The 15,008-nt window shown below is 51.9% G+C and overlaps 1 protein-coding gene across 1 annotated transcript; it reads right to left on the bottom strand.

Moving 5' to 3' along the window:
• Positions 1 to 4,030: 4,030 nt before the first annotated feature.
• On the bottom strand, positions 4,031 to 11,903 carry NECAP1 (NECAP endocytosis associated 1). Its single transcript, XM_074983645.1, has 8 exons — positions 11,719 to 11,903; positions 9,629 to 9,729; positions 9,191 to 9,295; positions 8,484 to 8,565; positions 7,944 to 8,052; positions 7,657 to 7,843; positions 6,926 to 7,031; positions 4,031 to 6,519 (listed from the first exon to the last, which is right to left on the bottom strand). The coding sequence occupies exons 1-8, from the start codon at positions 11,814 to 11,816 to the stop codon at positions 6,471 to 6,473; spliced, it is 837 nt and encodes a 278-aa protein (XP_074839746.1). The 5' UTR covers positions 11,817 to 11,903; the 3' UTR covers positions 4,031 to 6,470.
• Positions 11,904 to 15,008: the final 3,105 nt, after the last annotated feature.

Here is a 15,008-nt window from a genome sequence, read left to right as displayed (position 1 = left end):
TTGCATCTCTGCTGAAGCCTGGTTAGCATCCAGATTTTACACTAACATATTATAATTATATTATTAATTATAACAACTAGTTCAGTTAAGGGTACAATTTTGTAACCTCAATAGTTTAGCCTAAATTACATTTGCTTTCAAGGATACTTAAGTACCTGCAGTTAAGAGTTGTACTGCATTACTAGTCCAGTTACAGTGATTCAACTCCCCTAGTAGTAGCCATGGCTGTTTCAGTATCATTTGTGCCCTTTTCAACATGGGAATTAGCCCTACAGATCTAAGCCCATTTCTGTTGCTCCAGCTGGTGGTGCCTGCAGTGCTTTCAACTCTATAACTGTAGCTAAAGCGGTATAACTTGGGTATACATGCATATAAAAGAGTGCAAGTATCACTTAAAAAAAATCAATGGGAATTACCCGGATTAGATGCCTAGGCACTTTTGTAGACCCTGCTAGATACCTATTTGCCTCTTCAAGCACCTAAATGCCTATGAAAATCAAGCCCTAAATAATTTCTTTCATTCAGTCTTCTTAGTTAAACATTTTGGCAATTACAGTAAGACAAGTTGCGCATGTCTCGGGTTAATGGAACTGCCACCTCCGACAGGAGCAGGAAACTGATCCTGTCAGGGCGGCAGCTGCAAGTCAGGTTGCCATCCCTGACAGGAGTGGTTTCCCAGTTCCCAGAGTGGCAGGGAGCTGGGAACCAGGCTGCCCTGGTTCCCAGCTCCATTCCGCTGTCTGGAGCCAGGAAACAGACCAAAGCTGCTGCTCTGGTCAGTTTCCCCTCTCTGCAAATGGAACGGAGCTGGGAGCCCCGAGCCAGGCTGCCCCCTGGTTCCCCCCTACCTGCCACTCTGAGAGCCAGGAAACTGATCAGCCCTAGTGGGCTGGTCAGTTTCCTGGCTCCTGCAAGCCCTGGGACGCCAGGAACCAGGCAGCAGACTGATTTCCATCTCCCCTCTCCTTGCACGAGCATTCAAGTTATGTGGAGGTTGCAGAAAAGGGTTTATCGTACCCTTAGTGTCATCATTAGCTTCTTGGGAGACAGCAGTGGGGAGAGGTGGCACTCAGTACCTCAGAGTAGCACTCTGCCACCCTCACATTCACCACCCTGATAGGATTATGTGATGTTTCCTACAAAGGCGGCTTTGTCTCATTTTTATAACCTTGGACTGTTCCACCCTACTGGACTGGATGTTCTGTCACCACATATGAAGGTAAAAAGTATTGTTAAGTGTGAGTTCCTGAACTATGTTGTGAGGTTGGGCAATGCCCACACCTGGCCTTTCAGTTGGGACAAAAGAGCAGCTAGCACTGGCCAGAGAGGCATTTGTGGCCCCTCAGAAAGAATCCGCTCTCCCATGGGCTCAAGAGGGCATGCACGAAACAGGGACTGCATGACCCCTGCATTAGGGCAAGGATCTTTCTAGTAATTAGGAGAAAGTATAAAAGAGAAACAGTGACATCATCACTTAGCCTCTCCCCAACACCCATCTCAACACCTGGAAGGTGGTCTGGAAGACAGATTTGAACTGAGGTGACTGGTTCCAGGCTGGAAGGGAGCTCAGCCTGAATACTGACAACTATGCATTGTCTTCTTCCTCTCATCCTTCAGAAACCCTACTCAGGGCAGGCCCAAGCCTCTGTCTGCATGAGAATATGCGTGCCTGTAATGCCTAGTTGATGCTGCACTACAGATGGCATCAACCACAGCAGCTATGATGGAACCAGAGCTCAGGCAGTTTTTTCTAGCCAGCCCAAAACGGGGTTAGACCACCCATGGTCAAAACACCCATCTCCATTACCACTACCACCCGTGGAGTTGAACAGGTTACAAATTACAGGCCCGAGTTTAGCACAGGTTAACACACTCACCCCCACCACCTCGGCCCCCGCACTTGTGCTCGTAGTATTCCCATCTCACTCAATCAACACAGTGACTCACCTCCCACCCAGCTTCAACTCTCACAGGCCCAGAAGCAACTGGTGCATTCTGCAGCACAAAATAAAAAATTACTTGGCAGATGATCAGGAGATCGTCACAGACTCATGCTCAGAGACCTAGCCTTAGTCATTCTTCTGGAGAGAGCTGTTGTGTATAAGGTCACAGCTAGGAGGAGGTCTTAACCAGCTCCTTGCTTCAGTGTGCAAGGTGTGGGAGATGGCAAATGGCAGGTGTTGACAAGGGGTCACTGCACCAACAAACTGATGCGAGAGCAAAATCTCTTCACCCTCTTCACATACAGAGAAAATGAGCCGTCCCCCTGCCTGATGGGGGGAGGAGAGGGGAAGAGAAAAGAGGTTGATTTATAGGCTGTTACCAAAACTAAGCAATTCAAACTGGGTCCCTAACTACTGGGCACATCAATACTGCTGTACATGCAAAAGCAAGAGCAAGCTACCAAAGCAGAGGCCTTTCCCTTCCTCTTTCCTACCCCCCACCCCTTGTACATTCTCACTCTGTCCAGCCATCTTCCTCTCCCACTTTTTAGTGCCTCCCTGCATGGTTACATCCAGGCAGATTGATCTGGGGTGAAAAAAGCTGCTGTACACACCCATCTATTTACCTGCCCGAGGGTTGCCAACTGCTGAAAATAATTTTTTATAGATTGCATACAAAACAATTACAGACAAGCAAACTTTGCTACAGACACATTCTTATGCAATATAAAACTGGCTCAAAAGAGTAAAAGTGAACAATGTAGCCACAGCATCCTCCTCCAATCTCTCCAGTTTGTGATCCTCCACTGCAGCAGCCACACTGTCAACCATTGCTTTAGCAGATTTACCAGGTCCATTTTTGAGATAGTCATCCAGCTTTCCAGCACAGGAGTGGACAATTTATATCTTCTATTTAAGTGACCATCCCAGTGACTCACAGGCAGGAAACCTATGGGAGGTTTCTGCTCTCAGCCTGTCATACCCCATCCCCTGGATCCCCAGACAGAGGGAACACAGCAGCCGGGTGGGGGCGGGGGGGAAGGTATGCTGTACACATGCCCACCAAAAGTTGTTGCTGTGCTGATGCTAGCGACGCTGAAGATTTCAAAGGACAGAAGCAGAGAAGAGTGGCCCCTGCCAGCATGCAGAAGGTTGGCGGGAGCCCTTGCCAGAATCCCCCCACTCCACAATTGTAGATTTCCTGGAACTTGCCCCAGGGGCAATGGCAGAGGTGAGACAGACAGCTGGAGACTCTCCCTCCACGAAACATGTACAGAAAGGCCTACCTGACCTGTCACCTCGCTGCACACTCAATCACAGATAGTCACACCCCCACACCTGCAGGGATACTTCGCTTTCAGGGCCAATTCTTGTCCTCTCTGCCATGACTAACATTGGGAAAATGAGCCTCATGAGTGGGGAGTGCTCTTTGTGGTATGGACCCCTCTCCCCGTTCACAGAAAGCCAAACACCACCTTTCCCATCAGCCACTGTAGAAACTCATCTCCACCCACTCCTACCTGTACCGCCGTGGGTTGAAGATTAAGAATGCAAAAAGTCTCTAAATTCCTCTAACAGCTACCCAAGCATCAGCAGAGCTGTTCATCTTCAACACATGGAACTGGCCTTCTCAGCCAGTTATCCCTGAGCATGTCTTCTGCACTATCAGTATCTGTACTTCCCTTTGAGAGCATCCTGAAGTTCAGCTGCTCAGCGCCAGCTGTTTAATCACCTCACTTTGTGGTACCGCTACATTGCAGAGCGAGCATGGGCTTCACTACGAGAAATATTACTACTAGTGCCTTTCACCCTAAAGCATTTTCACTACTGTATCCTGCTGCCACGGGCTTAATGCAAACAAGAGGAAATTTCTTGCACACAATTCCCCATGTGTGGTGGGAGGGGGAAAAGAACATCCAACTGCCCCATTCCATACACTCCCCTAAAGCTCTGGCACTGGCCATTGTTAGAGACAGAAGGCTGGACTTGATGAACCAAGTATGGCAGTTCTGAGGTACAAACAGGTTTTCTGTGGACAGAGCTGCTGTCCCAGCACAAAATTCATTTAAAGACACCATTCATTTTTCCACTGTTTCTTGTTTTTAATTACCATTATTGCACAGTACATTTTATGCTTTATATACATATATCTTTAATTTTTGCTTCTTCAGCTTTTCAAATACATAATATATTAGCTCCAGAACACTAGCTAAGAGACATTACACAGAGAGAGGGGGGGCTCCTGGTTAATTGATACTGTGAACTTCCTTAGTTTTGGAAACTGATATATATTTGAAATGACTGGACCTGCCACTGATACGAAAGATTTGAGCCAATCAGCAGGGCATGTGGTCTGGTTTAGAGAACAGCGGTAGAGGAAGAGGTTAATAATTCATACCCATCTATGTAACAAATTCATAGAGAAAGGGAAGCCTTCAAGACAGCAAGCTAAAACAGTGAGATCCAGGAACAAATAGCAAGAGGGGAATATATAACTTTGGGGGAAGGGATAGAAATAGGTGGCTATTTAAAATACATCCAGCCTAGCGAGCAGTCTGGTCCCCACTTCCACGAGTGGAACTGCAGCAGCTTTAAGAGACATGACACTCCCATGTGTCTCTTCAAGGTAATCTTTGCTTCCTGGAGAGATGGTCCAAGTGCAAATTAGCCTTTCAATGCCCACAGTACTCATGAGCCTGCAGAGGTAGTCTACAATCACAACAGCAGAGGAGATACAGAGACTTGCAAACAAATCAAAAGTAAGAAGAGTCCAACTAGCTGCTCCCCTTTAAGAGCTCTAGCCCTGGGATTTTAAGGATAGAGGGCAGAAACTAGAATGCTGATTTTTAGTGCTTCCAGAGTACAGACAGATGTGTTGCCAGTAGTTGATTGTCACAAACAGAAAGACATTTGCCTGCAAAGTCCAAGCCTAGTGTTCTAGGAAGTGGAGCCCAGCTACTGCAGAACTGGGAGACTGGCTGCATTGCTAGGGACTCCACTGAAGCCTGTACACAGGAAGCAGGTGGGAGAGCTGGCCTTCCGGGGGGGCGGGGGGGGAATCGTCCAGCACAGCAAGTGGACATGTATGGCTACTCAGTTACATAATGCTGGGGAGCGGGGAGAATGAAAACAAGGGGCTTAAAGAGCCTCCCACACAGAACAAGGGGGGAGATACGGTATCTCTCTTCCTCAGCAACTTTGTGTGTCCTAAAGAAGAGCTCAGGTGACAGGAGAGTTCAGAGCATATTCACTTATCATGGCAACTAAATCCCACACAGCAAAAATCACCGGGGGGGCAAGAAGCAAACATCCAGTTCCAAAGGGGCCTAGCTGTCCTAGCCCATGTGTCGTGCAAGACCAGAGCCTCTTCAGGTCCAGCCAGATTCCCATGTGCAATCAATCCCTCCTCAAGCAGGCTGGGTGTGGGGTATCCAATTGGTTCTGCCTCTTTCACAGCATCCCCCAGTGCAGCTTGAGTTCTCTTGGTGCAGCAAAACTGGCAGAATGCAAGTGATTTCAGCGCACTCAGCCAGCACTGCCAGACACAGGAGTCTAACCAGGACTAGGGAGATAGGCAGGAAGATGAAGTGCTGATGAAAGGTGAGAAAAATCCAGTCACTAACCAGCCACCACCACACTACCATGGCTGTTCAATTTAAAAAAAAAAAAAGACATTTTTATATACATCCAGTTAAAACAGCAGAAGGGCATATAGAGATTGGGGTGGAGAGAACAAGAATTTCTTTGGGAGGGAAGCATCACCAAGACCAGCTTTTGACAGAACAAACCAAATAAGGAAACATCATGACCATGAGGTCTGTGGCCTCAAGGCAGGCTGTCTATACATGGACCAGTCTCCTCCTCAAAGGCCACAGCAAACACTGGTCAAGATCTACATATCAGACCCAGGAGAGAGCAGTGGAGGGGGTTATGGCTCAGCTACAGACATCCCATGATTAACTCTTAGTGAGCAAGATTCTGTTCCACAGGCAATAGAAGGCAGACTCCTCCCATCTCCTAGCTGTTTCTGTGTTAGGGCTGCAGCTAATCCATCAATGCAACTAGAGCTCCCACACAGCTGCATGACACACTAATAGCATTTAGCCCCACAAACCAGGCTGTAGTGATTTCGGTCCTTACTGTAGAATACTTATGGAAGGTTTTTAACAGTGGGAGACCTTAAGAGCACAAAAGCCTCAGACACCTTCACACACACAATCCCCATTACAGAGTCCTGATTTTTCAGAAAAAAGATGGGATGCATCACTCAATAGCCAGATGTAGAGGAGCTGCAACTCCCTTCCTCCCCCTGTCTATCACACAGCAACATTTTGAGATGTTCCCTCAGTATCTGGGAGTTTCACTGAAAGATCAAAAAATCAGTCTCAACTGAAGTAGAAACTTTAGAAGGAAAGATTTTCCAGGATTTCTGATTGAAATCTTCACAGGTTGGGATCCTTCCCATTCCCTTGATGCCCCTAAAGCCTCTTGGTCATCTGTCTGTTCCCACTCCGTTGCCTTGGCCATTCAGAACTGGACCCAGTTGGACTGCTGAGGAGCCTGATTGGGAACAGCACTGAAAAGACAAAAAGATTGTCAGAGGGAACAGTTCCTGTCCCAGCTGCTGTCCCACCTACACAGCTCTGCCAGTGCCCCTCAGCCCTGCCCTGCAGGCCTCTGTTATTCCAGCCCTGGGCTCCCCACACAGCTCTGCCAGTGCCCCTCAGCCCTGCCCTGCAGCCCTCTGCTATTCCAGCCCTGGGCTCCCCTCACAGCTCTGCCAGTGCCCCTCAGCCCTGCCCTGCAGCCCCTCTGCTATTCCAGCCCTGGGCTCCCCACACAGCTCTGCCAGTACCCCCAGTCCTGCCCTGCAGCCCCTCTGCTATTCCAGCCCTGGGCTCTCCTCAAAGCTCTGCCAGTGCCCCTCAGGGCTCCCTTCGTTCTCATGCATTCTGTCTTCTATCCACTTCCCTGCTAGTTACCTGGATGCAGTGCTGAAGTCTCCCCAGAGGTCTGTGGTGGCTGGAACAGTAGTCGGTGCTGATGCCTTAGAGATGGATGAGGGAGAGTCCAAGTCTAGTAGGATGTCTGAGGACAGGAAGAAGTGCAAACACACAGACTTAAGAAAACAGACCCACAGACCTGGAATGTTTAAATGCCATCACCTAACAGGATACTTCCTTCTTGCAAGGTCATTGTTAATGAAATCCATTGACCATTTGTAGATACAGCTGTATTCAGAAAAGATGTGAAGGTTCCAGGATTATATTATAACTCTTCTCAGGTATTCTTGCTGGGTCTCCGCCATGCCTTCAGCTGTGTTTTACTGCAAGCACCTCATGGACAAGCCAGCTCTGTGACCCTTTCAAGCCTTATCCACCATCAGAACTCGGAAACTCATTATGGAGATTTACACTATGAATATTAGCTTCAAGACACAGAAGGGAGACCCACCAGATTCATTGCACACAAGCCCCCCCAGACAGATAGGAACTTAGATTAGCACTGATCAGGACTGGACTTTCAAGTGAGCAAATGGGCAACTGACAAGGCTTGGGAGACTCTGATTTCAAGGGCAGAATGGTGCATGGATTGTCTAGCCACCCCTCTCCCTACGTAACACAGGCCAGGAGCTTCTCTGAGATAATCCCATTTGAAGTAGAATAAATTGCCATGTGCTGGTGATCCCCCCCAGTTTGCACTCAGCACTCACCAGCATCGCCCATGTTGCTGGATTTCAGCACTGGTGGTGGGGTCACATGGTTGGCAATGGCTGTTGAAGATGGGGGAGGAATTGAAGGGGCAGCGATTTTGCCTCCTGGAGGTGGTGGGAGCAGGTTCAGCCCCCCCAGTCCAACTGTACGGGGTTTGGATGCCCCACCTTTCTTTGTTGGCATGTTCTGTAAAGACAGAGAAATGGACTTGAAGAGGGTTCTCAAGTGGGGCGCGGAGATGGCAGCGAGTCTGGCCCAGAGTTGGCTAGGCTGGGGAGATCCTTACCCCAATGCTTAGTTTGATGGTCTGTCCTTCCTTGAACCCTAGGTCCAGCTTGGGGCGTGTGTCAGTTTCCTGGAATTCTTTGGAAATTTCTGTCTCCTGTTTCACCCACCTGGATTCACAAAAGGAACAAAGTTGAGCCCCTTTGACAATCTGGGACCTCGAAGGGACCACAGGAGATTTGCTTCTGGGGACATCTAGTCGGGTTTTACCCGTAGTTCTGCCTCGCACCATCAGCACTAGAGATGGGCAGCAAAGCTTAGGCTACCACATCCCCTGAAGGACAGATCCTTTAATACTACCGTACGTCCCAACCACCCTGCCGTGCAGCAACAGCAATTGGGAGACTGCCATGTCAGAGGCCAGACTAATTCCGTGACCCAGGTTAACTTTGAGCCCAACCCTGGGTGACAGGGTCCTCAAGGGCACAGCTGGGCTGCACCAGGGCCCAAAGGAATCCTTCCCCCACAATGACATGGGTGAGCAAACACCACATGCTACCAATGGGCAGAGAACCAATGCCCAAGGGGAGGTAGGACTCACTTGAAGTGATCCTGCAGGGAGACATTGAAGTCAAAGGCGTCACCCCGATCTGAGAAGCCAATGCCAATGAAAGCGCTTCGTCCTGGTGGGAAACAGACATCAGAGTGAGAGAGGGGAAACCTTGCCGATTCCTTATTGGCCTCACGTATCAACATCCTCCTGGCCCAGATGTCAGATTCCCTCACTCAGCCTACGGCAACCCACCTCCTCCAGTCCCTTCCAGAGACAAGTTGTCCAACCATCTAACCACTCCAAACACACATCAGAACTTAGAACAGCCAGCATCCTTGTAACTCAATCATCAAGCTAAGGCCAGACCTCCTTTGTCCTGAACCATAGGCACCGACTCCCAAGGTGCTCCGAGTTTAGAGCACCTATGCACCCACCAGCAGCCTTGTGGTTCAGCTCATTCCCATCCCCCTCAGCACCACCTACCTGTTGACAGACCTCCCACCCAACAAGATCAGCTGTTCGGCAACAGTCAGGAGACGCTGAGGGGCAGGAGGTAGTGTGAGGGTGGGTGTGCTTGGGAGAGAGGGCAAGAGACAGAATGGGTGAGGCCTTAGGGCAGAACAGGGGTCAAGCACCCACAGCCACAGGGAAATGAAATGGAAGTCTGGGCCCATGCCCTGAACCACCTAGTTTGTATTTGCCCGTCTATGGCACACTCCCTGGTGCACCACAGGCTGTCTTCCCTTTCTACTCACCATTCCCATCCTGAATTCGGATGACAAAGTACCGGCTGGAATCTGTCACAGTCTCCACTGCAATGCCAGGGAACTGGTCTACAGGAGCCTGAGCAAAGAGTTCCCCTGGAGAATAAGGGAAAGGAACACCATGCAGTCTTTCCCACAAAGGAAACCGCCATGCTGAGCTATTAACCACCTCAGGGTTCCCTCCAGTGTTTTGTCCATGGGTAAAATAAATTTTGCTATGTTCATCAAGGCATGGGCAGACATATACCACTAATACAACCATATGCTCCCCACTCTGGGTAGCTGTGGGCACTCTACTAATCAGCTGGTCGGTACTTGAATCTCTGCTGGGCAGCCATATAAGCACTAAGCTTACAGGGAATACTGGTATCCCCCTAGGGCTAATCAAAGTAGCATCCATAAAAACTTCCCACCCTCACCCTGCCTTACCTGAAATTTTATCCTCTAGTTTTATGTACGCAATTTTGCCTTTTGAAGTAACACGGAGACGCCCAGTCCAGTCCGGCTGGTCCAGTTTCCAGTCAGATGCCCTGGAAAGAGAAAAGAAAAGCAAGGTTATATTCAGGGACACCAGAGTCTTCCTGTCCTGCAATTCCCACACAAACACTGCTGATGCATTTCAGTTCTGAACAGCTGCACCCATTGCTTCCTTATCTTACATCACTTCTGAAACTAAATCCTCAAACTTCTCTCATATGTTACCAGTTCAACACAGGCAGCTCTGATGACCCATCTTCCTGTATTCACTCCCTTCTGTAGGCAGAAATACAAAAACCCAGAAAGAGGCATTCAAAAAGTTTTAGAAGTACAGACAGAGGAAGAAGAAAAACCTTAGTTTAAGGAGATGTTCAGAGTACAGGGCTGCTAAGTTTAAACAGTGAAAGCCTGTAAAAAATGATTAATGGCTTAGAGAAGGAAACCAGACAGTCATCATTATTTACCCCTGTTCTGTTCTAGGAAAACAAACAATGAGACCTTCTGAAATTAAACACAGGGTGTTTTAAATGAATTACACACATTCACATACCATTAAAGTTAATCCATGGAACTCTCTGCTTCGGGGCGTTAAAATGAACCACTTAAGGGATTTCAAAAACTAGATTAGACGTTTACATGACTGAGAATAGCATCTGCAGCAACACTTATAATAAAAAAGACTAGGACTATGGGCACTTACACTTCACAATGTAAGCCAATCACTTCAAAAACAAGATGACACCTGCGGTACTTTATAGGTTAACAGATATTTTGGAGCATAAGCTTTCATGGGCAAACACCTACTTCATCTGACGAGGCAGGTCTTTGCTCAGGAAAGCTTATTCTCAAAAATATCTGACAGTGTGTATCTTCAAAAATAACAAGAGTCCTGTGGCACCTTACAGACTCTCTCAGCTACTCCTCTGATACCAGTCACATCAGTTACTTTACATGAATTGCATTGTGCAGTTTGACAATCATGTCCTGCAATTCCAGGTGATGTATGCTATACCTATAGGTGGAGAGAAAGGTGTGCTAACTACTGGCCCTGAAAACTCATCCTGGGATTTGAGGGTCAAGATGAATCCTTCTGGCTCATATGTCACCATGAAAGAGTTTGTGCAGGCTAAGCTCAAGTTTTAGTCAAAATCCATTCACTCTTGCTGTCAGAGTATTGTAGGTACAACTGAGGACCAAAGTCAGCCCTGGAATTGAAATAAATGATTTATTTTGATTATAAAAATAATCAGCGCAAGCTCAACTAGCTAACCCCCAAACTTCTGCAACGTGGGAAAAAATATTCTCCAGGCAAAAAGTGAAGCGTGTGACACCGATTTGGGGTCTGATTCGGAGAGGAGAGGAGAGGAGAGGAGCATCCACTACTCCAGGTGCAGCTGACAAAGTTGCAGGTGCTCAGTAAGTCAAAGTCAGACTCCACAGTACACAGGGGTACCGGCCTTCCAACCCCCTGGCCGCGAACGCACGGCAAGGCCGGCTGCCTCGGAACACCGCCGTGGCAGGGCGGCTCTCCCCGCCTCGCCTGGCCAGGAGCTGCAGGGTTAAGGCGGGGCGAGCCGTACTGCCCGCCCGGGAGCAGCAGGTGGTGGATGACTCCTGGCACACACACAACCGCGGAGCACGGGGCCATTTTGCTCCCCTGGCGGGGCCAGGCCGCCCAACACCGCAGCGCCCCGCCCCTGGGGCGCTGAGCCAGGCAGTGGCAGGGGGCACCGGAGCACGCCCCGGGGCCCGGCGGTAGCGGGCTCTGCGGCGCTCACTCGCTTAACAGCCTGAGGCGCCCCCGCCGTCAGCCGGGGCACTAGCGCGGCGAGGCAGCGGCCGCCCGCCTGCCACGCGTCTAGCACAGGTGCCGGAGGGCGCCGGGCGCTCCCAGCCCAGCGCCCTCCGCAAGGTCCGGCCCGCGCCGCGCTGCCCACAGCCAAGCCCGGCCACAGAGCCGCTGGCTGGAGGGGAGCACGGGGGCTGCGGGGCGGGGGGCAGCAGCCTGGGGCCGCGGGCGGGGCGGGGGGCAGGCTCGCTACCTGTATCCCCGGTTGGAGGCCCGCGGCGGGATCCGGTAGACGCTGACATCGGGCTTCACGCACAGGACGGACTCGTACTCCGCCTCGGCCGCCGCCATCTCGGATCTGAGCCCCCAGCGCGGGGCGGAGCGGGGTGTGTGTGGGGGGGCTCTAATAACCAGGGGCGCGTCCCACCGCCATGTTGGTTAAGGGCAAAGGAGGCTGTGTGAGGTGTGGCTGCACTGTTGGAATCAAGCCCAGTGAAGTCGCCGTGAGCCATTTTGGATCCTGGCAGCCTGTACGATGGGGAGGGGGGCAGCCATATTGGAAGCCAGTCTAGTCAAGCAGTGACGGGCGCCATTTTGAATGCTGGCAGCATCGTGCACGGTTTGGATGGCCACAGTGGAAGCGGGCTGAGGAAGCTACGGAGGGTGCCATCTTTAATCATGGCACCTTCGCTGTCCCTCGTCCTAGGCCTGAGCCCCTGAAGGAAGCCATGTTGGAAACGGGCAGCCTGGAGCGAGGCTGGAAGGCAGGCCGGCCCTCCTGCACAGGCAGCCCGCCAACATGAAACGAGCTCTCACCAGCTGCGGTAGCGCACACCGCGGTAACGCTAAACCTGGAACCCGTCCCTGCAACAAACCTCGCTGCCAGCTCTGCTCACATGCCTACACCAGCCCTATCATCACAGGACCTCACCTCAACCACATCGTCAGGGGCTCCTTTAGCTGCATATCTACTAATATCATATCAGCCATCGTGTGCAAGGTATGTCCCACTGCAATTTATTTGGGCCAGACTGGACAGTCTCCACGCAGAAGAATAAATGGACACAAATCAGAGTTCAGGAATGGTAACGTACAGAAACCTGTAGGAGAGCACTTCAGTCTCCCTGGACGCTCAGTGAAAGATTTAAAAGTAGCCATCCTACAACAAAAAAACTTCACAAACAAACTCCAAAGTGAAATTGGAGAGGAGCAATTCATTCGCAAATTGGACACCATCAACCAAGGATTGAACAGAGACTGGGAGTGGTTGGCCAAGTACAAAAGCAGTTTTTCCTCTCTTGACGTTCACACCTCCACATTAGTTACTGATAAGGGGCCACATCCTCCCTGACTGAATTGACTTGGTTTCCTCTCTCTTGAGGTGTGTCTGCACTAGAATGCAACATGAAAGTAGCAAGCCCAACTTCAAAATAGGGCACGCTGTGTCTACACCTGGCACATGCTACTTTGAAGTTGAGGTCGAAGTTAGACAGCGACACGTCGAAATCGCTATTCCTATCAGAAGATAGGACTAGCACCCTGCATCGAAGTCTAACATCGACGTAGGATGCACGTAGATGTTCCGTGTCCTGCTACTTTGAAATAGCGGGATCCGCCATGGTGGCAATCAGCTGTTAGGCGGAGACGTGCTGTCCAGCCCTTGCAGGGCTCTGTGATCTTTGCGCTCAGCGGTTCTTAAAGCTTCACAGACCTGAAAACCCCGTAGCAGGAAGCTGACACTGTGCAGGCAGCAGCCGTGCCATGAGGCGCCCCTGCACAACCCAGAGGAAGACCATGGCATCAAGCCAGCCCCCCGAGCGCCCCTAGAGCTCCCCCCGCCGGACCATCCCAGGGCTCCCAGGCCTCCAGCCAGCAGGGCAGGAAAGCGGGACCCCTCCTGGACCGACTGAGCTCCATGACCTCCTTGTATACTGGGGGGCAAGTGGTGGAACGCAGAGCCGTTCACCTGGCTGGCCGAGGGCCTGGCTGCCCGGGGTCACCGTGCCCGCACTCCTGACCATGTCAGAAGTAAGGTCAAGGAGTTGTGGTAGGGTTACACCCGGGCCCGGGACTCGGCCAGCTGGTCTGGGGCTGGCCCTGCTGCTTGCCCCTATTAGCAGGAGCTCAGCGTTATCCTGGGCCTCTGGGCACCTCCTACCCCCCCAGCCACCCTGTACAACACGGCAAAGGAGCCCCAGCAGGCCTCGGAGCCAGGGTTGGGTCTGGAGCCCAGCCCTGCACCCCCAGGGCCAGAGCCAGGACCCTCCACCCCTGGCCACAGAGTGGTCCAGTGAGGAGGGGGAGCTCGTGCTGGACATCCCTTCCCACAGCTCCAGTTGGGCATCTGCCAGACAGGCCTCCCCTGACCATGGTGGTGGACTGTCGGGTACGTGTCCCACAGGGCACGCACCCCCAGGGCATGGGGTGGGAGAACCATGTGACTGGGCCCCCCCACATCCCCGGCAGACCTCAGGCTGCCTGGGCCGGGGCAGAGCATGGGCCAGGGATGGTGCCACGGCCACCAGTGGCACCATCAGCACCCTCACGCACCCGTGCCCCGCCCTCGGTGGGAGGTGGGAGGGGGCGGACAACTGGAAGGAGCCGCCCATAGGGCCACTGCACGCACCGATGGGGGATGGGGACCAGATGCCCTTTGGGGGGTGAGCCACGGGTCAGGGCTCGGTACTCATGGCCTCCCTCCCCTTTTCCCTCCTGTTTCCGCAGCCGCACCATCCGTGGTCCTAGACAGCCCCCCGAGACCCCCAGACCATCACCGCTGGCGCCAGAATGGGCCGACTCCTGCCAGGGCCAGAGGCGCACCACCCACAACCCTGAGGTGGCCGCTGCCTTCTGGTGCCAGGCGGATATCATGGAGTGGAGGCTCCACTTCAAGAAGCAGGAGGCCGCCTGGTGCCAGGAGGCCTGGCGGGACTTTATGGCCACCTTTAAGCGGGTGGCCTCCACCTTCGACGAGTTGGTGGCCCAGCTGCCCCCACCTCCCCCCTTGTCCTCCATGCTGCCCCACCTGCTGCCCCGCCTGACGTCCCACCTGCCACCCCACCTGCCAGCTCTGCAGGCCAGGGGCCCAGTGAGACCGACAACTGGGCTGAGACCTGCCCCAGCCTTACGTCCCCATCCTCCCAGCCCCCAGCTGAGGTGGGGACTGGCCACCCGGACACGGTGGGGGTTGCGTCTGTCCACCCCCACCCTGAAATGATGGGCTGATGGCTGGCCTGCCCACATCTTCCATGTGTATATAGTTGTCCCCCTCTGTACATAGCTCTTATAGTTGTCCCCCTGTATATAGTTATTTTCCATGATGCTGTTTGTTGTTAGTTTTATATGCACAGAAGCGAGGTTTTGGGTTATTTAAACAATGAAGCAGTTTTATTTTTCAAAAACTCTGTGTCCTTTCGGTGGGAGATGATGTGTGAGTGCTAGGGGCAGTGTCCAGGGGACCCTCCAGGGATGGCCTGGGTGGCGCCCACTAGGCCCCCCTGGTCAAAGTACTCCTGCAGGGCCTCCCAGACCCGGACCCCATCC

The sequence above is a fragment of the Carettochelys insculpta genome, chromosome 1 (genome assembly GCF_033958435.1).
Source record: "Carettochelys insculpta isolate YL-2023 chromosome 1, ASM3395843v1, whole genome shotgun sequence".
NCBI classification, from domain to species: Eukaryota; Metazoa; Chordata; order Testudines; family Carettochelyidae; genus Carettochelys; species Carettochelys insculpta.
The sequence above is the reverse complement of the archived record's forward strand: the minus strand, read 5'-3'. Positions and strand labels throughout refer to the sequence as shown.

Bases quoted from the DNA above. Each gene is read 5' to 3' on its own strand.
- NECAP1 (XM_074983645.1), bottom strand. From the start codon at position 11,816: ATGGCGGCGGCCGAGGCGGAGTACGAGTCCGTCCTGTGCGTGAAGCCC. The intron at 8,566-9,190 runs GTGAGTAGAAAG...GTTTCCCACCAG, and splicing joins CCGAATTCAGGATGGGAATG to GACGAAGCGCTTTCATTGGC. The intron at 7,844-7,943 runs GTAAGGATCTCC...CTGTCTTTACAG, and splicing joins CCATCAAACTAAGCATTGGG to AACATGCCAACAAAGAAAGG.